Source organism: Neofelis nebulosa, chromosome 11 (assembly GCF_028018385.1).
Source record: "Neofelis nebulosa isolate mNeoNeb1 chromosome 11, mNeoNeb1.pri, whole genome shotgun sequence".
In the NCBI taxonomy this organism is placed as follows: domain Eukaryota; kingdom Metazoa; phylum Chordata; class Mammalia; order Carnivora; family Felidae; genus Neofelis; species Neofelis nebulosa.
Genome location: NC_080792.1, coordinates 36,348,655 through 36,373,225, shown reverse-complemented (window position 1 = coordinate 36,373,225; position 24,571 = coordinate 36,348,655). Strand labels below are relative to the sequence as shown.

The window sequence follows — 24,571 nt, the reverse complement described above, 5'->3', positions numbered from 1 at the left end:
AACAATCAACAAAACTAAAAAGCAACCAATGGAATGGAAGAAGATATTTGCAAGTGACATATCAGATAAAGGGTTAGTATCCAAAATCTATAAAGAACTTACCAAACTCAACACCCAAAAACAAATAATCCAGTTAATAAATGGGCAGAAAACATGAATAGACACTTTTCCAATGACAACATCCAGATGGCTAACAGACACATGAAAAGATGCTCAATATCACTCATCATCAGAGAAACACAACTCAAATCCAGACTGAGATACCACCTTACACCTGTCAGAATGGCTAAAATGAACAACTCAGGCAACAACGGATGTTAGCTAGGATGCAGAAAAAGGGGAACCCTTTGCACTGTTGGTGGGAATGCAAACTGGGTGGAAATTTTGAGTTTTCCTCAAAAACTTAAAAACAGAATTACTCTATAACCTAGAAATTGCACTACTAGATATTTATCCAAAGGATACAGAAATGCAGATTTGAAGGGGGCACATGCACTCCAATGTTTATAACAGTGCTATCAACAATAGCTAAATTATGAAAGGAGCCCAAATATTCATTGATTGATGAATGGATAAAGAAGATGTGGTATATATCCACAATGGAATATTACTCAGCAATCAAAAAGAATGAAATCTTGCCATTTGCAACAATGTGGATGGAATTACAGTGTATTATGCTAAGCACAATAAGTCAGTCATATGTGGAATTTAAGAAACAAAACAGATGAACGTAAGGTAAGGGAAGCAAAAATAAGATAAAAACAGAGGTGGCAAACCATTAAAAGACTCATAAATACAGAGAATGAACTGAGGGTTCCTGGAGGGGTGTTGGGTGGTGGGATGGGCTAAATGTGTAATGGGCATTAAGGAGGACCCTTGTTGGGATGAGCACTAGGTATTATATGATTAATCACTGGGTTCAACTCCTGAAACCAATACCACACTGTATTTAACTAACTTGAATTTAAATAAATACATTTTAAATTAGTTTTAGTAGGTATATCTATAAAATTGATTATTGTTTTCTAGAGGTTTGGCAGAGAAGGAAAAGAGAGGAGATGGTAATTTTTATTTAAAAAGTACATGATTATTAGATGAAATGAAAATATGCAGAAGTATATAAACTAAATTATAAAAGCTATTCCCTAAGTCACTCTATTTCTGCTTCTTTCCACAGGTTTGGTATTTATTCATCTAGAAATTTAAAAATACTTTTTATGTATTTTTGTTTTTACAAACTTAGGTCACATTATATACATTCTATTATTGCAAATTGCTTTTCTTTCTATTTCTTTCTTTTTCTTTCTTTCTTTCTTTCTTTCTTTCTTTCTTTCTTTCTTTCTTTCTTAATATTATGTCATGAAGTTTCTCCACAATAGTATAAAGAACTACTTCATTCCTTTTAATAACTGAATATTGTTCCTTATAATAGATGTATCATGGATTTTTTTTCACTCATTCTTCTATTGAATATTTGCCTTCAATTTTCTTCTATTACAAGTATTCTGCAGTGATCATCCTTGAACAAATATTCTCATACTGTTGTTTATGTAATTCTATAGAATAACTTCTTAAAAGCAAAATTGTTAGGAGGTAGGTGCATTTTTATTTTGTGTTGACAAATCACCCACCAAAAGGCTATACAAATGTACAGTTCCTCCAGTAATGTATTAAAATGCTCTTGTCCCCTCACTGTCACTGACACTGAGTATTATACTTTCCCACTTATGGGAAGAGTTTCTGGTTTTAGATTTAGGGTTTGGTTTTTAATGGAAAGTCTGATCTTGTTTGTAATCCTCAGAAAGAATTAAGTTGAGAGGAGGAATTTGTAAATTATAAGAAAAGGAGATAACTGATAGGCCATAGTCACAGAAGGCATAGGTCACTGATATCAAGAGTACGAATAAAAGGTGTGATTTTCTTTGGAGACATTAATGGAGGAATAGTAGATAGGTAAAGCTGGAAATAAATACAAAGGAAAGGAGAGATTTTTTTTTTCTAGTCATCTTTATTTTAGAGAAATTAGAAGCCATGTCCCCTGTTGAGATAGTGGATTACCAGGATTGGGTTTGGAATAAAGGTATAGAAATGGAGTATGGAAAATGGGGTAAAGAAGCGGGAAGCAATCAGCTTTGGGAGGGATAAACATTGGCTAGTATTGGGGACTCAGCTGAGTTAAGAATGAATGAATTTAGGGGAGTCAGTAGTCTTGGTCGCATTAACTTTCATATAAGAACAAGCAAAGATATAGTCCTTGGATTTGCCTGCATTTGGAGCTTCTGGGTTAAGGTAAATTTATCTTACATTCACAGTGAGATAGTTTTATTCTCTTCTTTTTCCTGTGTCATGAATAGAAGTTATATGAGCTAAGATATACAGCCACTGGTGAATCCACATGGGAAAGTGATCTCTGAATTCTGGTTAAAAAAAAATTTAAGAGTATAAATTTAATATGCTGCATTATGCTCATATAAAGCCATACTACTAATAGTTTTTGTTTCTTTATATCACTCCAAACATAAAGCTATTTAATTTCTTGGTTTTAGTAATACATTTGATATGAGCAGACATTATTAAAAATTCTGATCAACATAAACCAGAAACCCAATGACTTTGATAGGTTTACATGATTATAGTCCTGGTCAAATTATTTCTATCTAGGGATTACCTCTGTTTCTGGGGAGTTTGTTTAGTCTTAATATTTAGATTCTACTTTTTGAGTAAAAGTCTTCTCTCTCTCTCTCTTTCTCTCTCTCTCTCTTTTCACTTTAGTACTCACATTGTTCATGGGCATGGGGAAGACAATACCAAAGTGTCATGAGTCTGTGGTTAATTTAAGTGTGAAGGAAGAGGCTGGTGGAATAGTAATGAATATACATCATTCTAACACTTCTTTCTAAAAAATAAAATGTTGTAAGGAAATGTGTTAATGGTGAGAACACAGTTTATTAGAGAGAAAAACATATGTACATGTGTTTATTTTCATTAAAATTCCTTTTTCTCCATATTTGCCTTGTTGACTTTAGAATGAAATGATGTGGGGACAGAGACCAGTTATTCCACATGCACCATTGTACTGCTCCTTACATACTCTGGGCACATAATAAATACTGTAACAATTGAAAATGAGAAACACAAATGCATGTTGAAGCAAATTGGTGATATTTTAATCCCTAATGTTCAATTTTAGTACTTGGAAACATTTTAGTTATGCAAGTCTTGTTTTAGCATACTTTTTATTTCTACAGATATTCTGGTTCTTAGTCATACTCTGTGGCTTTATTAGCAGTTTCATGAGTCTGAGTCTCATTTCCCCAACTCCAAATATAAGCTTTTTGAGGATAAAGACCATTTCTTTTCCAAAATTATTGTGGAAAGTTACAAAACAGACCTTCTATAAATTATTCAAATTATATTTCAATAAAAAATAAGAAGAAAAAGAAAGTCCTTACTGCCATGAATTGCATTTTAACTCATGCTGAATTTATATGCCTTTATGTGATCGCACACCCCCATGTATGCTGTCTACATACAGCCCATTCTTGTTTATTCTTTTTAGTTTATTGAAGTCAAAATATGCTGACTGGCTGCTGGGAGCATCATCATCCATCAAAAAGTACCAGGGGTCCACTAACAGTGGTGAAAATAGAAGGGAGAAGAAGACAGTTGGGTTTCAATCACAAACAGAAGATAATGCCCTATGGACATGTCAAAAGAAAGATGCATATCGACCCCAAAGAGGTAAGCTTAGCATTTATAAGTAGCAAAAGAAGAAGCTGTTCCAGGGCTAGTGGTTGCTAGTGGGTGCTAGCCATGAACTCCAGATGATTTCTACAACCCTGAGCAAGAGTTAAGTATGTTACAAACTGACATGTGCCTTCAAGGCCACAAGTAGCACATTTGCTAGATCACTGAATCACATCATCCTTTCTCTTAGAATACTCTTCTGAGAAACTGTCCAGTTTGTCTCTCTCTGCAAGCAGCAAACTATAAGGATGATTCAATAGTAAGTATGGTCATAGACACAAAATAATGTTCAAAGTGAGTAAAGAGCATAGGAAATTGAATATAAATTTCTTCTGGGAGAGTAAACTCTAACAATTACAGTTAATCCTCAATTAACTAGAAATATAGGAAGGGTGGAGGAGAGGTCATGGACAATTCTACATTGTGGCTAAAACAAAACCTCATAAGTCTGAAGCATATATTACCTAATAGTCTTTTAAGTGCCAGCAATTCTTCCTATTTTAGATGTCACAGATATTTTAAGATTTTATTTTTAAGTAATCCCTACACCCAATGTAGGGCCCTGACTTACAACCCCAAGATCAAGAGTCACATGCTCCACCAACTGAGCCAGGCAGGCACCCCAGATGTGACAGATATTTTTAAATAAATCAATTGTAAAGTAACAGTATGAAACGTTGAATGAAGCAGTCAAATTTAATTATGTTTCCCTATTGTTTCTGGAGCAGCTTTTTTCTTAATCTCTCCTAAAAAAATTTTTTTAAGTTTATTTATTTTGAGCGAGAGAGTGTGTGAGCAGGAGAGAGGCAGAGAGAGAATTCCAAGCAGGCTCTGCACTGCCAGCACAGAGCCCGACGTGTTGCTCAAACTCATAACACATGATATCGTGACCCAAGCTGAAATAGAGCCAGATGCTCAACCAACTGAGCCACACAGGCGCCCCTCTCATGAAATTATTAAGGGAAGGACTTCATAGCAGAATGCAGCAAGTCTAAGCTTCGTTGTAGAGGGAGATGTACAGGAAAGAAATGGCCACAAAAAGTCTTGGAGCCCCCTCTGCTCACACCTCTTTCCAAGATATCTCTTTTTCCTGCTCACAGCCATTAACCCTGACTTCTGTCTTATTTACCTCTTTTTTTTTACTGAGCTGGTACTTGCCCATCTCTGCTAGTAAGCAACCAACTTTTGATGATCTCTCTAGCCGCTCTTACATTTATGTATTTGAAAACTGGGCAGTGCTTTATTAGATCTTGTATAGCGTGCCCTTGTCACCTGCCACCTTTGTCATGATTTTTTGTTTTAATTATGATTAATCCAGGAAGAGTTTAATCTTCTCCCAAATGATTGAGAGATGATAATTAGTCCAAGCTTCAGAAGAAAAAGTATCCACATCTTGAAACAAAAACAAGTGCATTTTCTTTGACATAAGGCAGAAGTTCTGCAGACCTCCATTGTGTTAGGACAACTTAGAACAACTTTTGCCTTGTTAGACTTTGCTACCAGAAACAGAAATGAAATTGAAGAGACTTCATATCAGAGATAGAATCTTCTTTACTTTCTCTGCTAGTCCTTGAGGGATGGGAAACCCTTCACTCTTTTCTTAGCCCTTGTACTTTGGAGAATAGAGAACCAATCAAAACTGGTGTGGTGGTTACACGGCAAAGCTTAACATAGTTTTCTGTTAACTTGTCAACAAATTTGTGTTGTGTGTCGGCACTAAAATAAAATGGCAAAATGGGAAAAATATAGTGTAATAGCAAAGGGACAAATGACTTGTGTTATTGGTTAAGACCACAGCCACATTCTAGGGCTGCAGTGGAAAAGGCACTTTGAGAAAGGTACCATCAGGCCAGCCCTACCAGTGGTGGAGGTTAATCTCTCCTGGGCCCAGCTACAGAAGCTGTAAGCCTGGAAAGGGCTTGTGTCCAAAAAAATCAATTTCTAATTTGAAACAAAATCATTTTTGACTAACAGGGGTTCAGAACCCATTACTTTTTGCTGTATAGTCTGCTGACATTTCAGCACTTTCTGTGGTGCACAATGAATCCTAATAGTCATTTTATAATGTTGCTATACCAATCAATTTAACCAAGAGAAAGCTGTTACAATTCTGCAAAGTTTTCAGGAACAGTGTTCACTCATGGTTTTAGTTTTTTCATTAGCTTTTTTCCTTTTTTTTTTTTTTTAATGGGGAAAGGTTGTAGTGTCGCAGTGAAAAAAAAATAGAACCTTTTTCATCTTTTTAAGAGAGTTTGTTTTAAGGTATTCACAGGAATTAACCTTTTTTTTCCTTCTCATAAGAAGGACTGTCGTGTGTTTTTTGCTTCTTTTATTCTTATATGAAGCCATTGGCAAAATTACGGTACACCTGATCATTGAGGAGCTGACGTTGCCTCTTTGGGTCCTTCTGCTCATCGCGGAGCTCATGTGCATAGATCACAGAGTAGGGCAGTTGGTATTTACGGTGGCTCCCAGCCAGATGGGAGACAGGCCTTTCAAGATGTGTTGCCAGGGGTTTGGACACCCTGTTTATCATAAGGCCAGTGACCTAGCACTAATTGCTTAAGTTACACCACTTGGTTTAATGTCTCTTTAATTGCTTTCCCCTCCTTAACGTGTCTAAATTTTTTAACAAACTTTTCTTCTTTGTTTCCTTTGTTGTCTTTAATCATTAATTACTACATAGGATGTTTATTTCAGGACCGTTAATCTTTATTATCAGTCACTTATCCCTTTACCTTTTCTATCCTCCTCACCTTTCCATCAACTTTTTTGATACTAAATACACACATACACACACACACACACACACACACACACACACACATACACGGTGTATATGTATATGTATACGTATATGTATATGTATATGTATATAAGTATAGACCTCACTGTTGTCTCAAGAAACAGCCTGGGGATCACAACAGTATACAGTATTGTCAGAATTACACTTAAAATATAAATTGTTTTTCAATTGTCAATGCTTGGAATATTCTATTTTAGTTTTATTGAGCTATATGAAACAGGGAGACATTACTTGGGAAAATCTGAACTTGAGTCAAGAACTTTTCAGCCAAAGGCACAAATCTGGAAACACACACTGTTCTTTCCTCTTTTTTCCTCCCTACTCAGCAGTGTTTTTTTCCCTCTCCCAACTTGCCTCGAACCTCCCTTTTCTTACCAATCACTGATTCCCTTTCATAAGAGCCCTCCCAGCTGAGGGCATTTTCATTCTGTTATGTTGGCAGGCTATCAGAGGCCATGAGGCCACTGAGCAGACATGTTCCAGAATCAAAATGTTACGGCCTCAGGGCTTGGCATCACCCATTTCTAAGTGAGGCTGTAAAGCCATCCCAAAGCCCCCTACTGCATTTAGAGCTACCTCCTGTTTGTTCCTTTTTCATGGATCTCTGAATCTTCTGAAAACTTCAAGAAAGGCTGAACCTAAAGTAATTTGGATTTAACTGATGATATTGACTGTGCCCTTCATTTTGTCTTTGGGCTTTTTTAGCTCTATAATATACAGCAGCTATCACTCGTTGACAGCCCCTGAGGGGCTCCCAAACATATTTTTCTTTTACTGAAAGAGAATTGTTATAGACTCATCTGAAGTAAGGGATAATCTCTGAAGCTCCTAGGTGTTCCTCTGAGTAAGCTTGTGCCTGCAATGATGTGAATGTTCTTTGTAGTCCATGATAGATTAATATAAGTGACATGATTAAAGAAATAAACAAGTTGGAGTATCCAAAGTATAGAAGCCATTTCCATTTTGCCTCTAAGGAACACTTATTTATGTTTCTTTTATTATTAACATCATCATCATTATTGTATGTTTAATCATTAGAAATGTATATCACAAGATACTGCTTCTGATTCCCAGGAGTCTGAGCTAAAAGATTTGTTAAAAGTTGAAGCCTTTATCAATAGAACACAGAAGACAACCATAATACAGGGGTATGAATAAACCCAGATATGTAGATTAAATTGTCCTGCTCAGTCCCTTTAAAAAAGGAATTCAACTGGGGCGCCTGGGTCACTCAGTCGGTTAAGCGTCCGACTTCGGCTCAAGTCACGATCTCTCAGTTTGTGAGTTCAAGCTCCGCATGGGGCTCTGTGATAACAGCTCAGAGCCTGGAGCCTGCTTCAGATTCTGTGTCTCCTCCTCTCTCTGCCCCTCCCATGCTCATGCTCTCTCTGTTTCTCGGTAATAAATAAACGTTAAAAAAAAAAAAAAAAAGGAATTCAACTTTAAGAGACCAGGATTAAGAGTTGAAGTTGCTGTATATGGAATATTGTCACTTAAAGCAGAGACTCTACATTTCGCATTGTCCACAGCAGAAAGAAGTATCTCAAAATACTATATAATTTACTTGTTTTTGAATACTGTACATCTTCTCCCACTAGAATATGAACACTCCATATTTTACAGTTGTGTCCGCATGAGAACATCGCTTAACATGTAGTAGGTGCTCACTATATATTTTTTGTATGAATTAATATAACATTAAGTAGGTAGGTAGGTAGATCTTTCTGTTTCTTTGCCCTGTTTCCCGGCCATTAAGATCTAATAAGTTAGCTTTTTCATCCTCAGTACCTACAGTGATTTAGTGATTTAAGAAATATATATTCTTCTCCCTTCAAAATCCTTATGATTGGCAATGTCAAAGAGATATCAATGGAGTGTGGTCTTAAAAACCTCACTGCTTTGGGGTGCCTGCATGGCTCAGTTAGTTAAGCATCAACTCTTGATTTCAGCTCAGGTCATGATCTCACGGTCCATGAGTTCAAGCCCTGCATTGGGCTCTTCACTGGCGGCATGGAGCCTGCTTGGGATTCTCTATCTCCCTGTATCTCTGCCCCTCACCATGTGTTGTCTTTCTCTCTCTTTCTCAAAAATATATATTAAAAAAAAAACAGTACTGCCTTAAGAATCAAGAAAACTGTAGGGTTTTTAATGTTTTCTTTTATTCTATTTCAGATTTAATTTATAAACTGTAAAATTGCATAGGTCTCAAATGTACAGTCTGATAAACTTTGACAACTGTATACATCCATACAATTAGGATATAGTAGTTTTCCATTCTTCATGAGAGCTCCATCATGGTCTTTTCCAGTCATTCCCCCCTGAAAACCTCTCTCCTTGGTCTTCACATGACTGCCTTCTGTATCCTCACATGGCCTTTCACTAGCAGCATGCATTCCTAGTGTATTTCTCTCTTCTTTTAAGGACAAAGGGTCGTATTGAATTAAAGGCAACTCATATGACCTCATTTAGCCTTAATTACATCTCTAAAGCTTCTATCTCCAAATACAGCCACATTCTGAGGTATACTAAGGGTTAGGACTTCAACACATGAATTTGGATGAAGTGGGGGAACATAATTCAGTCCATAACAACTACTTTCTTTCCAGTCTTTCTGCTTTTTCTTTCTTTTTCTTAACTCATTATTCTTCCTAGGACTTCTTTTACAGTGTAAAATAAAATGGTTAATGTGAACTTCCATAGGGAAGTCCTGATCTTACAGGGAAAGCAGTCTTCCACCATTTAGTATGATTTTATTAGCTATAGCGGGTTTTTTTGTAAATGTTCTTTATCAGGTTAAGAAAGTTCCCTCCTCATTTGCTGGGAATTGTTATCATAATGAGTGTTGAATTTCATCAAGTCTTTTTCGTGTACCTATTGAGATGAATTTTCTTCTTTATTCTGTGAATTTGATTATTTACACTGATTGGAAGATATTGGTATATAATACCCTTTTTTGGTAATGATCTTGTCAGGGTTTGGTATCAGAATTATGCTAGTGAGTTATGCTTAATGAGTCAGGAGGATGTCAGAAAAATGGCAGAGAGGCTCCCCCAACACCCATAACTACTGAAAACCCTATCAAAACTGCCAAAATCAGCATTATCAGAACTCTGGAAGATAGTGAAAGATTACCAAAAAGCAAGCAAATGCTTAGCCAGGAAAAAGGCCACTGAAACATGGTAGGAGAACTTTGTGAAGTTTCAATTTAGCATTGTCCTATCCCATCCCCAGCATGGCAGCACACTTGAAGACAACATCCTGAGATCCAGGAATGAGCACCTGGTCCCAGAGGAAGCAGAGCAGATCTGGTTCTCAAGGAATTGTGTTTGTCCATTTGCACCTGTCTATTTCCTAAAGGGTTCATCCAAGGGACTTTGTTTTTCCTAAGTCTGAACTTTCTCAGAACAGAAGAAACTACATGTAGGACATTTCTTGCAAACATTAAAAGCAAAGTGAACACACCATTGCTTCCTGGAGTAAAAAAGTAAGAGGTGAGACAAACAATAAACACACCAAAAGCCAACAAATTAGACAACCATAGATGAAATGGACAAATTCCTAAAAACACACAAATTACCGAAACTGACTCAAGAAAAATAGGAAATCTGAGTAGACCCATAACAAGTAAATTTATTAAATCAGCAATCAAAAACCTCCCAAAAAGGACAAACCCAGGATCAGATGACTTCACTGCTGAATTCTATCAAATATTTAAAGAATTAGCACAAATCCTTTTGTAACTCTTCTAAAAAAAATAAATAAATAAAAGAGAAGGAACACTACTTCACTCATTTCAAGAGGCCAGCATTATTCTGATGCCAAAGCCAGAGAAAGACATCACAAGAAAACTACATGCCAATATCGCTCATGAAAACAGATAAAAATATCCTCAAAGAGTAGCAAAACTGAATGCAGCAGCATATTAAAAGAATGACATACCCTAACCAAATGGGATTCAGCCCAGGAATGCAAAGGTAGCTGAACATACAAAAACCAATCAGTGCAATATATCATATGAATAGAGTGAAGGGGAGGGGTGTCTGGCTGGCTCCGTTGGTAGAGCATGTGACTCTTAATCTGAGTGTCATGAGTTCAAGCCCCACCTTGGGCATGGAGGCTAATTCAAACAAAATTGAATGAAGGAATAAAAAAACATCAAACCAACATGGAAAAATCATTTGACAAAATCCAACACTCTTTCATAATAAAAACAATTAACAAAGTAAGAATAGAAGGGAACTTCCTCAACATGATAAAAGGCATATATGAAAAGCCCACAGCTAATATCATACTCAATTGTAATAGACTGAAAGTTTACCCCCAAGATCAGAAATAAGACAAGTATCCCTGTTTTTGCCACTTCCGTTCAACCTTGTACTGGAAGTTCTAGCCAGAGCAGTTAGACCAGAAAAAGAAATAGGAATGCCTGGGTGGCTCAGTCAGTTAAGCGTCTGGCTCTTGTCTTCACCTCAGGTCATTATCTCATAATCTGTGAGTTCAAGCTCCACATCATTCTCTCTGCTGTCAGCGCAGAGCCTGGAATGGATTAGATCCTCTGTTGCCCTCTCTTTCTGTCCCTCCTCTGCACTCTCTCTCATGCTCTCTCTTAAAAATAAATAAACATTTTTTTAAAAAGAAAAGAAATAAAACATATCCAAATTGGAAAGGAAAAAGTTAAACTTTTAGCAAATGAGATTATTTTACATATAGAAAATCCTAGAGGATGCACAAAAAACTCTTAGAGCTAATAAATGAATTCACCAAAGTGGCAGTCTAAAATTCAATACTCAAAAATCACTTATATTTCTACACACTAGTAATGAACTACTGAAATTAAAAAAAACAATTCCATTTATATTAGCATCAAAACAATAAAATACCTAGCAACAAATTTAACCAAGAGTATAAGACTTGTACACTGAACAGTACAAAACATTGCTGAACAAATTAAAGAAGACCTAAATGGAAAGACATTTTGTGTTCATGGATTTGAGTATTTAATACTGTTGAGATGTCAATATTCCCCAAAGTGATCCACAGATTGAATGCAGTCCCTGTCAAACTCCCAATATCATTTTTTGCAGAAATGGAAAAATCAATTCCAAAATTCATACAGAATTTCAAGAGTCCCCAGATAGTCAACACAATCTTGAAAAAGAGGAGCAAAGTTGAAGTACTCCTACTTCCTAATTTTGAAATTTACTACAAAGCTATAGTAATCAAAACTATATTGAAATTATACCTATACCTGGCATGAGGATATATGTGTGTATGTGTGTGTGGGGGGGGGGGGGGCACACACACACACACACACACACACACACACACACAGAGATCAATGGAATAGACTTGAGAATCCAGAAGTAAACCCATACATTTCTGGCCAATTGATTTTCAACAGGGGTTGCCAAGACAATTCAACAAATGAATAGTCTTTTCAACAAATAGTGCTGGGACAACTAATTGGATATTCACATGCAAAAAAGTGAAGCTGGACTCTTCATTTATATACCTCAGGCCATACACAAAAATTAACTCAAAATTAATCAAAGAGCTAAAAATAAGAATGAAAACTATAAAACTCTTAGGTGAAAACATCGGTGCAGATCTTCATTTTTCATAGATTAGACGGTGGTTTCTTAGATATGGCACCAAAAGCACAAGCAACCAAAGAAAAAATACATTGGACTTTATGAAAATTATTTTAAAAATTGTGTCAAAGAACACTTTCTATAGAATGTAAAGACACCCCCACAAAATGGGATAAAAATTTGCAAGTCCTATATCCTATGTGTCTGGTATCCAGGGTATGTAAAGAACTTTTATAATGCAATAACAAACAACTAAATTAAAAACTGGGCAAAGGGTTTGAATAAATATTTCTCTAAAGAAGATATTCAAATAGCTAGTAGGCACATGAAAAGATGTGCAACATCACTAATTATTAGGAAATCCAAATCAAAACTACAATGAGACACTGCTTCACACCCACTAAGATTATTATAATTTAAAAAATGGAAAATAACAAGGTGGAGAGGATGTGGAGAAATCAGAACCCTCATTTAAAATAATAGAACCACTATGGAGAATGGTTTGGTAATTCCTGAATAAGTTAAACATAGAATTATCATATGACCTGTCAGTTGTACTCAGAAAAATAATCGACAACAGGTGTTTATTTTTTTAATTGTCTTATTTATTTGTAACGTTTTAAATGTCTATTCATTTTTGAGAGAGAGGGAGACAGAGTGAGAGTGGGGAAGGGGCAGAGAGAGAGGGAGACACAGAATCTGAAGCAGGCTCCAGGTTCAGACTGTCATTGCAGAGCCCAATGCGGGGCTCCAACTCATGAACCACAAGATCATGACCTGAGCTGAAGCCGGACGCTTAACCGACTAAGCCACCCAGGTGCCTGACAACAGGTGTTTGAACAAAATTTTGTACACAAATGTTCATAGCAGCTTTATTTACAGTAACCAAAAGGCAGGGATACCCAAATGCCCATCAACAGATGAATGGATAAACAAAAAGGTCTGTATCTGCAGGCAGCCTGACCTAGAATGAGGCAAAACATTCCTAAGCTTACTCTTGTATGGAAAAGTAAAGGACTGTCCATCGGTGCTTTAAAGTGACAAAAAAATACACTAGTGCCAGTTGTGGGCACCTTCCCACATTCTGAAAAATCACTGATTTTTGCCAAACACCACTGCTTGAGACTGAGTATCTGAGCATAGCAGATGATCACCCACAATCCTGAAGCGAGAGAGAGAAAAGAACCATTGGCTCAGTTGTGATCATGTGACATTGGGCATCACATACTACTTGTATTGCAAGACATCGCTCATTTATCAAGTGAAAATTTATTAGAAATGTTTGCTCATCTTGCAGAACAAGTTACTCACAATCCAAAGTGTATCCATGGATGCCATGCAAGTCCCTGGACCCTCTGTTACAATTCCTTCTTTAAATTGTCCCCATCAAATGTCACCTGTCTCCACTAAATTTTTGATAGAAATATCAAAACAGAATAAATAATATTCAGGTCTTCTATAGTAGTGATTACAGAGATAATGATGTTCTTTCATTGCTGGGCATTTCTTCTTCCCTCTCACCTCGCCCACAAATCCCTTTCTGTTGGTCGTATCCCTATTTGCCCATTAATCTCCCTCACCTCACCCAGGACTCTGTCCAGACAGTTGTAGGAGTTGTGAGCTGCTTTACCTCCCTCCCTTCTCTCTGTCCCACCTATTCCAGGTTCTGCCACGAAAATAATCTCTCCAAAGACCAGGGGTTTTTTTTGTTTTTTTTTTTTAATTGTGTTTGTTGCTGCTGTGTTTTACTTTTGAGCCACCTAGCACAATGTTTAAGATCAGTTTGCCATACAAAATCAAAACCCAGCCTTGTTCTTACTAGCTGTGTGATACTGGACCTGGGGCTTGACCTTCCTTATCTAGAAAATGAGGGCAATAATATAATTTAAGGACTGTTGTAAGGAATAGTGAGATAATGCATGTAAAGTGATTTAAAGTAATTAGCAAGGTACAAGGACGTAGTGATGCTCAATAAATACTTCCTGAATACATTAAATATTTAGCCTCGAGGTTTCTAATTTAGCTTTTGCTGATTCCATGCTCCTTATTCCTTCCTATCACAATACCACCGCCTGCATTAAATCTTTTTAAATCCTATAGCGATATGTGATCTCTCCCACTTCTTAATTTCTCAGACTTTTCTGTTTATTATGGTGGAAGAGCTTAATGGTGAAAAACTCTGGGATCAGATTATCTGGACATGAATATTGGCACCTTCACTTAGTAGCTTTGTGGCCTTGGGCAGGTCACGTAAGTCCCCTATGGCTTATTTTGCCTATCTGTAAATGAGATATAAAACTGAGTATCTATTGCAAAGGGTTTTTATGAGGATCAATATAACTAATTTGTAGAAACAGCAAAACTAGAGAGAGAGAGAGCTAGAGTGCGGATACAAACAGAACAGACAGGGAGAAGGGACTGGCCACAAATGCACGTAAGGGAACTTTTAGGGGTGACAAAATACTCCATTTTATAAAATATGTGTTAGAAGTTCATTTTTTTTAATGTTTATTTTTTTGAGAGAGAGAGAGAGCACAAACAGGGGAGGAGCAGAGAGAGGGGGACAGAGGATCTGAAGCAGTCTCTGTGCTGTCAGCAGAGGGCCTGATGTGGGTCTTGAACTCACAAACTGTGAGTTCAGAACCTGAGCTGAAATCAAGAGTCACCTGTCAACTGACTGAGCCACCCAGGCCCCCTGTGAGAAAATATTCTACCCTGGATTCTAAAAAGAAACAAGTGAATCTCATGACAAATATTTTTAAAACTGGGTTGTGGCCATGCTTTCATAAGCTATAGAAATCTACTCTTTCTCAAACTGTATGCTTAAGATGGTTAAGTTTTATGGCATTCAAATTATAATGAAGCTTGTTTTAAGTGTATTTGTTTATTTATGCGTGCATGCTGGAGCATGAGCAGGGGAGGGGCAGAGAGGGAGGGAGAGAGAGAGAATCACAAGCAGGTTCTGTGCTGTGGGTGCAGAGCCCAATGGGGGGCTCAAACCCACGAATCGTGAGATCATGACCGGTGCTGAAACCAAGAATCGGATGCTCAACTGAGCAACCGAGGAACCCCATAAGGCTGTTTTTAAAAAAGATAAATGATATATGGCAAAGGCCTAGAGAAGCACCAGGCACACACTAAGCATATTGTTGTATCTGTTAGCTGTTATTACCTTATTCTGCTTTGGGTTATTTATGATTACCAGATTGTTTAGAGTATCTCATGTTCCTGCTCTCACACCTTCCTTCCCCTGCCCTAAAATAAGTCTGAGCTTAATCCTGGCAATAGCCCTTGCCCATGATTAGGTACTTGCTAAATATTTACTGACTGAATGCACTATAGGTAATGGTGGAGTTTATGTCTAGTATGAAAATGTATTGGGGCGCCTGGGTGGCGCAGTCGGTTAAGCGTCCGACTTCAGCCAGGTCACGATCTCGCGGTCCGTGAGTTCGAGCCCCGCGTCAGGCTCTGGGCTGATGGCTCAGAGCCTGGAGCCTGTTTCCGATTCTGTGTCTCCCTCTCTCTCTGCCCCTTCCCCGTTCATGCTCTGTCTCTCTCTGTCCCAAAAATAAATAAAAAACGTTGAAAAAAAAAAAAAAAGAAAATGTATTGGTTTGGGTTGAGGGTCCCACAAACTTGTGTATACAAAGAGGACTGAATTGTGCATTTAGGTGGCTCATCCTTCACCTCTGTACATAATAAAGAACAGTTAGTATTGAGTATAGCTTTTGAATACCAAGAATCACGGTGATTGTTTTGATGCTAATCTCTGTAGATAGAAGACTCTTGCTTTCTCTAGACCTGATTTTCTCTGGTCACACCTGAACGGTGCCATTCCCAGAATTATCATACTGTATTCTTGGCATCTGAGGGTCTGGTATTCCCTACACATCAAAGCTATCTTGGTCTTACTTGAACAGCTACGCTTCCCTCAAAGAAAAAGTACATCTTCCCATATAAGTTCTTTAAGCAGCCTACACAATTGTTACCCAGGAACCAGAAGAAAAACTGTGAATGAGATTCTAACAGTCTTCGAAGGAAAAGGAGAAGGAGAAAATTATTATTATTAGAAATAATATCATTAGAAATAATAATTAGAAAACAAACAGAAACGAAAAACCTTTCTGTCCATGCCATCTCATTGAGCACTCCAGAGGAGAAAACTAATTATCAACTCAACATTGTTTATTAGAAAGGAACAGAGACCAGATCAGCCCTAGAATGGTTAGGTAAGCATCTCTTCCAAGCAGGCATTTGTTTTAGCCCAGTGTCTAGTTCTTTGAAAGAAATATTTAAGATTTATGCCTACCTTGAATGTTTTGGGTTTAACTTAGGGGCCTAGGTGGTACAAAGTCCTGGGCTCAAAGAGAAGAAAGATCTCTTCTTAGGATAGGGAAAGGGAACAAAATAAAGCAATCTACCTTCTTGGGCATTTTCACAGTAAACTCAAATCAGCAGGAAGATGACAGGCCATCAGGTTTAAAAACAAAACCACTAGCCAGTCTGTTACTGCACAGATGTACTTTTTTTAAACAAGATACTGTGGATCTCTGATGTTTACAAAATCAAAACAACCCACTGAGTTTTTCCATCTGCCATTGTTTCATTTCAGAGAAAAGAAATAGCTTACTTTTCAAGCTTGGGGATTTTTGTAATGTTTAATATATTACTCAGAATGGATTTTTCCATTTCCTTTTAGTGAAAGCCCAAATTAATTCCTTTATTGTTCATACAGGGACATTGGCAGGAATTAGAAAAGATGCGTCCACATCTCCTATGACAACAGGAAGCCAAAAGGAGCTTGTAATCACAACCACGTCATCACTGCAGCATGACACTTCCCGGTAAGTGGTTTATTTTCTTGTAATGTTTATTTATTTTTTTTTTTTTTGAGAGAGAGAGCGCAAACAGGGGAGGAGCCGAGAGAGGGGGTTTAACATTCTTTAGGTAAGAGCATTTGGGAAGAGCTACTTAATACGGAGTGGAAAGTCTTGACAATTCTTAATAACCGTTACTCAGAAGAAAGGCCTTATGTGGAAGAATCTGGATTTGGCCAGGTTGAACTCATGGAGCCCTTTCCTTTATACATGCCCTGCCTTGATTGAAACTGGTTATTGGCAAGGATTTCCAAAGAAATGCAAAGCTAATCCTGTCATTCATCAGAAAATGTGCTTAGCAGTAGGTCTTTCCCAATTTATCACAGAATGGTTATATACTTTGACTATAAGTTTAACTAATTGAATTAATTGATACTGAAAATTATGGTGGGTTTTGTATTACAGTTTTAAAGGGTCTGTCAACATTTACTGATACTAGAAACATCTGAAGAGTTAGTAGTTTGATCAGCCTTTTCTGGAGTCAGGAAAGAAATACGGTATTAAAATTTCTTACATCCAGTAAGCCGACTGCCATATTATTCATTTAAAGCTGAATATATAAAGATCAACACCAAAAAGGCATAGTTTAGGGTTTCTTGGTAATACTATTGTTTGAGCCTTAAATTCTCAGCATCTTATCAGATGAATATAGATTTTAAGACTTCATTTTAATTATAAAGAACTTTGGGGAAATAACTCTAATGTAGAAGACAGTAATAATGGTGGCCATCTATTAGCATCTATTATGTACCCAGCACTTTGTATGAATTATCTCATTTAATCTTCATCACTGCTTTATAAAGAGGTACTGCTATCATCCTCATTTCTAAAATTAGGAAACTAAGAGATTGAGTGACTTGTCTAAGGTCACCCAGCCAATAAGATGTAGCATTTCAGACTCCAAAGTCCGTCATCTTAAATATTGTAACTGTTGACAACGACAGCCTCCTTATTTTGAAGGTGACCCTCAACTGAAAGAAAATTTAACCAGTTTACCACATTCTTTGTCCATTACTCCTTTCTTTTATTTTTAATGCTGCCATTATTAGCATTTTCCAAGTACCCACAGAGAGCTGTAGTTCTGAAATGTTGCGAGGGCTCCCTCCTTGGACCACTTAGCAGTGTGGCTGAATGCTTGTACTCAAAGGTCCATCTCAGTTGCCTTGAGGGCTTCCTCTGGAGGAGGTACAGGTAAAGAGGAGAAATGATCCAGATTTTCTGTGGCACCTGGGTGGCTCAGTTGGTTAAGTGTCCTACTTCGGCTCAGGTCATGATCTCACGGCTCAGGTCATGACCTCTCAGTTTGTGGGTTCGAGCCACCCGTCGGGCTCTCTGCTGTCCACACGGACACCACTTTGGATCCTCTGTCTCCCTTTCTGTCTCTGCCCCTCCCCTGCTTGTGCATGCATGCTCTCTCTCAGAAATAAAAATAAAAAAAGAAATGGTGTGGACTTTCAATCTTAGTGAATTTTCCTATTGAAGATTAAAGTGAGATCCTTAATGCTACTTTAATGTGTTTTTGATGATTGCATTTCAGTTTAGAGAGAAGCATGAAAAGGAAGAATAAAATATTTCCCCAGTAAGAATTTTGTAGAACATTCTCAGCACACGTTTTCTGAATGGACCATATCAACTTTGTACAATTTTACAAGCCCAGGTTAAATTTGCTGTGAAGACTCATATTTACGCACCGAAAAAAAAGGATTCTCTGTTAGTTCTTAATACTGCAAATCAGCTGAATATAGTTTCTCAAAGGTTTCTTAAATAATGAGTACTTGGCTACATAAAAACGATGTGCAACACACTGGACTTCATCCTTAGAAGTGCATGATGGCATATCATAGGTCTATTATACAAAGCGCAGAGTTGAAAAAAAAGATCCAGTACTATGAAAATCAGTTACCAGGAAGGCACAGTGGTTGCTTTCCAGACTTCAGAATCAGGATTATTTGAATTATTTTTATTTCAAAGTGTAGAAAAGGAATTTTTTATAGACTACTTTTCAGTTACACACAAACTCTTAATATAAGACAAAACTCAGTTCTTCATCCTAACAAACCTTTGAAGGTACTGAGAACAAGAGTAAAAGCCTGTCCACCCTTAATTCCGGGAATTTTCAAAACTTGCAAAAGAGGATGAGGGTGGGACAGATGCTGGTGGGAAAAAGGTTCTTGTTTATTCTCTGATAAGCACTAACACCTAGAAGAGTCCCACATGGTTCCATGTGCAGGTGATAAAACCAGGCGTGCAAAGTCATCTTTCTCATTCACAATGTGGGCTGTTAATTGTTCTTTCTGCTGCCTGTCAATATAATGTGAAATTTTCATTCCCCATTCAAGATGGAAAAAGTTGTGGCTGAAAATGTTAACATTTGCATTTTTATTTGTTGATTTATTTAAAGGACAGCCTCTCCTGCAGCAATCCATCACTTGGTGACACCCCAAATATGAATAATGTATTGTAGACTTGCGGTTACAATGTGTAATAAGTGCTAGAGACAGTAAAGGAATGTTAACTATGTTGCAAATGTAATATTTATTGACTCATAAAGTTTATTGCTTTCAAGGTTCAATAATACTGACCATAGGACATTAATATCGCTTATCCTGATTTTAGCTGGGCACCTTTATATGTAGAAATATTCATCTATCTCATGCTAACAAAATAAATACGTAATTTACAGCACAAGCAAAGGAGGCTTTATAGTTTTCTGTGCTGAGGGCTGCGGTGCTTCTTTGTCTGGCCTTCAGCATTGGTCACACACCCCTGAGCTGTCCGAGAGAGTGAGCGCGGCAGTCATCTTGGCACAAGAGCTTGGTGCTGTGGCACCAAACAGTGCCATGCATTTCTGCCTCGCCGGCACAGGTAACACCTCACAAACCCACTTCCCCTGGAGAGAGGACTAGAGGGCTTTCCTCCCTGTCGTTCTGAACACCTGGTGGGGGGTGCACCTATGATCAGAGAGTTCAACAAATACTTCTCCTGCCATGACCCAGAGTCAGAGTTTACAGATTCCACTTGATCCTCTGGTCTCCAAGGTGAAACCAGAGCTGGTCAGGTTACCAACTAATTTGTTATGAGCACAACTGTTACTGATAATTAACCCTTTTGTGCCTTCCAGAATTAAGTATGCCCATTGCCACCAAGAAAGATCATTCAGGAAATATCTGACACCCAAAGCAAAAGAAGTCATGTTAATTAGCAACCATCAGCTGTAATTGTCATCCCCATTAAGATGCAGAATTATGTATTTCTTCGTTATAAATAACCTTTCTAATTGTACTTGATGTATGCCAATTTAATCAAAAAGTATACTTGCAACAGATATTTGCATTAATGTAGCTTTGGATCTTCAAATTTTTTATTTCAAATTTAGTGAGAAAAAGCATATTAACAGCTGGATATTCTTTATATGTGGGTATATTTTTCTATCTAGGTATGGAGATCTAATATACTTTATATTAAAATGAAGACAGTATCTTGTGGGATTGTTCAGTGAAACAGAAATCTTGTTGCTTTTTAAAATGCCAGTGAAGTTTCTCTCTCTCAGTCATATGACAACTCTCATTGGTAATTGTTCCAAACTGATAAACAGAGGCATATACCAGGATTACATTCTCAGTCCCTGATGTAAAAAGTAAAAGTGATGCGATTTGGGGAGTGTTGGTGGGGGTCCAGAGCCAAGAAAAAATTCTTGAAACGTCTTTGTTGCAAAAAGGTGATTTTATTAAAGCATGGGGATAGGACCCTTGGGCAGAAAGAGTTGCACTGGGCTGGTAAGGAGGGACTGATTATATACTATGGAGTTGGGGGAGGTCAAGCAAAAGGGAGTTTTCCAGAAGCACTTTCATATGCTAAAGAAGACTCCTAAAATACTGGAGGCCTGGCTATTGTCAGGCCAGGGTTGTTTTTCCCTCTAGTAAGGCATTAACATGAAGACAGTAGGGAATTTCTGGAGAAATGTTATACTCTGCCTGTCTCAAGTATTTGTCAATGGGCTGCAAGTTATAAGGAAATTTAATTTTACCTGCCATTTCCTTCTTGCCTTTGTTCCCCACATCACTATGATGATGTTGGGGCTCCAGGAAACTGAGTCTATACATTTCTGGAGATTACGCTATTTATTGATTAGATTGCCTTTTTCTTGTAATTTACTAAAACGTTTGTAAACTGATGGAGACTCATATGTCCTGCATGACTGTGATCTCTATCAGTTAACCATTGTTTTCTCCCTTTCCTTTGGTCTTGGGCCACCAAGAGTGCCTGAGGAATGTCACACGTATCCCACCTAGGGGAGCTGTGCAAGGTGTTAGCTTGCCTTATGCTCCATAATCAAAAGGTTTCTTTCTGTTGTGTCCTGATTCATAAGACTTAAGGCTGATACTATTGCCCTCGTGTGTGTGTGTGTGTGTGTGTGTGTGTGTGTGTGTGTGTGTGTGAGAGAGAGAGAGAGAGAGAGAGAGAGAGAGAGAGAGAGAGAGAGAGAGAGAGAGATGTGATGTGAAGAGAGAAAAGCAGATCTCACCAAACTATGCCCAATTACTGAATTTGGGGAGCTGGAGCTATAGTTGGCCTATTTCTAGGAAGTACTGTTCACCTCTCTACTCCAGCTTTTTTCAAAGAAATTAGTTTTTTACCACAACACAGAGTTGAACATTTTTATTTTGTTTTGTTTGTGTTTTAGATATGTTGGAGAGGGGTGGTTTCGTGGAGCTTACTTTTTGTTGCGGGGGTAGGAATACATATTTGAGTACATATTTTCAAAGGTTTAATAGCGTCTTTGGGGGCTCTTAAAAAATAGCTCAAAAATAGCTAAACTTGTTCTTTTTTTTTTACGACTGCACTCCTTTGCTGTCAAACCCTATGCTTAATTGTCCTGAAAAATTTGCCGTGAGTTTACGGCTTGATAAGCTGTCTATAGTGTGCTTGCACACAATCATGCTCACAGACAACTATTTGTGCACAGCTGATTTGAAGCTTGTGGAGACTTTTTGCCCATTGAAGTTGAGACTGAGGAACCAGGCTGACAATACTGGAAAACTGGGACCCCATTACACTAAGCCCAGGCTGCAAGGGTTCAAATACCCTGCAATCTAGAACTTAAACTTGTCTCTGTCTTTTTTTTTTTTTTTTTCCAACGTTTTTTATTTATTTTTGGGACAGAGAGAGACAGAGCATGAACGGGGGAGGGGCAGAGAGAGAGGGAGACACAGAATCGGAAACAGGCTCCAGGCTCCGAGCCATCAGCCCAGAGCCTGACGCGGGGCTCGAACTCACGGACCGCGAGATCGTGACCTGGCTGAAGTCGGACGCTTAACCAACTGCGCCACCCAGGCGCCCCTTGTCTCTGTCTTAAAGACAGTATTTTCCTACATCTTTTTTAGAAGAATGTCTATTCAGGTCCTTTGCCTATTTTTTATTCAGACTGTTTTTTGGTTTGATTTTGTTTTTGCTATTGAATTGTAGGAGTTCCTTATATTTTTTTGGATAATAACCTCTTCTCAGATATATAGTTTGCAAATATTTTCTTTCAGTTTGTGATTGTTTCCTATATAAACTTTGATGCAGTCCCATTTGTTTACTTCTGCCTTTGTTGCTGAGCTTTTGATATCGGATCCAAAATATCATTTCAAAGGCCAATGTCAAAGAGCTTTTTTTCCTGTTTTCTTCTCAGAACGTTACAATTCCAGATGGTACATTTAAGACTTTAATCCATTTTGAGTTTTTTTATTTTATGCCATGTAAGATAAGAGTCCAAGATAAGAGTTCATTCTTGTGCATGTGAATATCCAGTTTTCACAGCCCCATTTATTGAAGACACTATCCTTTCCTACTTGTATATTCTTGACATCCTTGTTGAAAATTCATTGACTACTTATGCTTTGGTTTATTTCAGGGTTTTAATTATGTTCCATTGCTTTGTCTATCTGTTTTCATGCCAGTGTCATACTGATTTGATTACTATAGCTTTGTAATATAATTTGAAAGCCAGAAATATGATGCCTCCAACTTTTTTTTTTCTCAAGATTTTAGCTACTTACAGTCTTTTGTGTTTCCATATGAATTTTGAGATAGTTTTTCTATGTCTGTGAAAAATGCCATTGGAATATTCGTAGGGATTGCTAAGTCTATACATTACTTTGGGTAGTATAGACATTTTAACAATATTAACTCTTTCAATCCATGAAGATGGGCTATGTTTCTATTTGTTTATGCCTTCTTCTGTACTTTTCATCAGTGTTATATAGTTTTCAGTGTACAAGTCTTTCTCTGCCTTGATTAAATTTATTCCCAAGTATTTTATTCCTTTTGATGCTATTATAAATTCAAATTTTTCTTAATTTCCTTTTTTATTAGATCATTGTTAGTATAAAGAGACTCATCTGATTTTTGTATATTGATTTTGTATCCTAGAACTTTACTGAATTTGTTAGTTCTAACAGGATTTTTTGATAGTTTATATAGAGTCTGTAGGGTTGTCTACATATAGAATCATGCCATTTGCAGAGATAATTTTACTTCTTCGTTAACTACTTGGATGGCTTTTCTTTTTCTTAACTCATTGCTCTTGCTTGCACTTCTAGTCCTTTGTGGAACAGAAGTGGCAAGAGTGAGCCCCTTGCCTCACACCAGATCACAGAGGAAAAGAAAAGCCTTCAGTTTTTCCCCATTGATTATGATGTTAGCTGTGGCTTTTCATAAATGGCCTTTATTGTGCTGAGGACATTTTCTTCTCTATTTTGTTAAGAGTTTTTGTCAGGAATGGATGTTGAACTTGTCAAAGAAGACATACAGATTGCCACGGGTATATGAAAAGATGCTCAATACCATTAATCATCGGGGAAATGCAAACTGAAACCACAATGAGGTATCACCTCACAAATGTTAGGATGGCTATTTTCAAAAAGATAAGCAATAGCAAGTACATAATGGCAAGAATGTGGAGAAAAGGGAACCCTAGTATACTGCTGGTGAGAATGTAAATCGGTACAGCTATTGTGGAAAACAGTATGGAGATTCCTCAAAAAAAAAAAAAATTAAAATAGAACTACCCTATGATCCAACAGTCCCTCTTCTGGGTATATATTCAGAGGAAATAAGATCAGTGCCACAGTGAGATATCTGCACCCCCATATTCACTGCAACATTATTCACAGTAGCCAAGATGTGGAAACAATCTTAAATGTCCATCAGTGGATGAATGTACTTTAGAATATTATTCAGCCTTTAAAAAAGGAGATCTGCCATTTATGACAACATGCATTTACCTGGAGGACATTATGCGAAATGAAATAAGCCAGACACGGATGTATTGCATGATCTCACTTATATGTGTATCCTAAAAAGTTCAAAGCATAGAAGCACAGAGCAGAATGGTGGTGCCCAGGAGTGGGGAGGTGGAGGAAGTGAGGAGCTGTTGGTTAAAGGGTACAAAGTTGCAATATGTAGGGTGAATAAATCTACAAATATAATGTACAGCATGATGGCGATAGTTAACAACACTGTATTAAATATTGGAAATTTGCTAAAAGAATAGATTTCAAGTGTTC

General features: G+C 37.5%; 1 protein-coding gene across 14 annotated transcripts in view; it reads left to right on the top strand.

The window, feature by feature from the left end:
- The window catches only part of KIAA1328 (KIAA1328 ortholog), a 365,569-nt gene that overhangs the window by 272,113 nt on the left and 68,885 nt on the right, over positions 1 to 24,571 (top strand). For all 14 annotated transcript variants that reach the window (XR_009250976.1, XM_058692244.1, XM_058692242.1 and 11 more), the window contains 2 exons: positions 3,560 to 3,741; positions 16,880 to 16,988. Coding sequence is in view for 13 of the 14 variants with exons in the window: in XM_058692244.1 (XP_058548227.1) it covers positions 3,560 to 3,741; positions 16,880 to 16,988 (291 nt within the window). In the remaining variant the exon portion in view is untranslated. The remainder of the gene's footprint in view (positions 1 to 3,559; positions 3,742 to 16,879; positions 16,989 to 24,571) is intronic.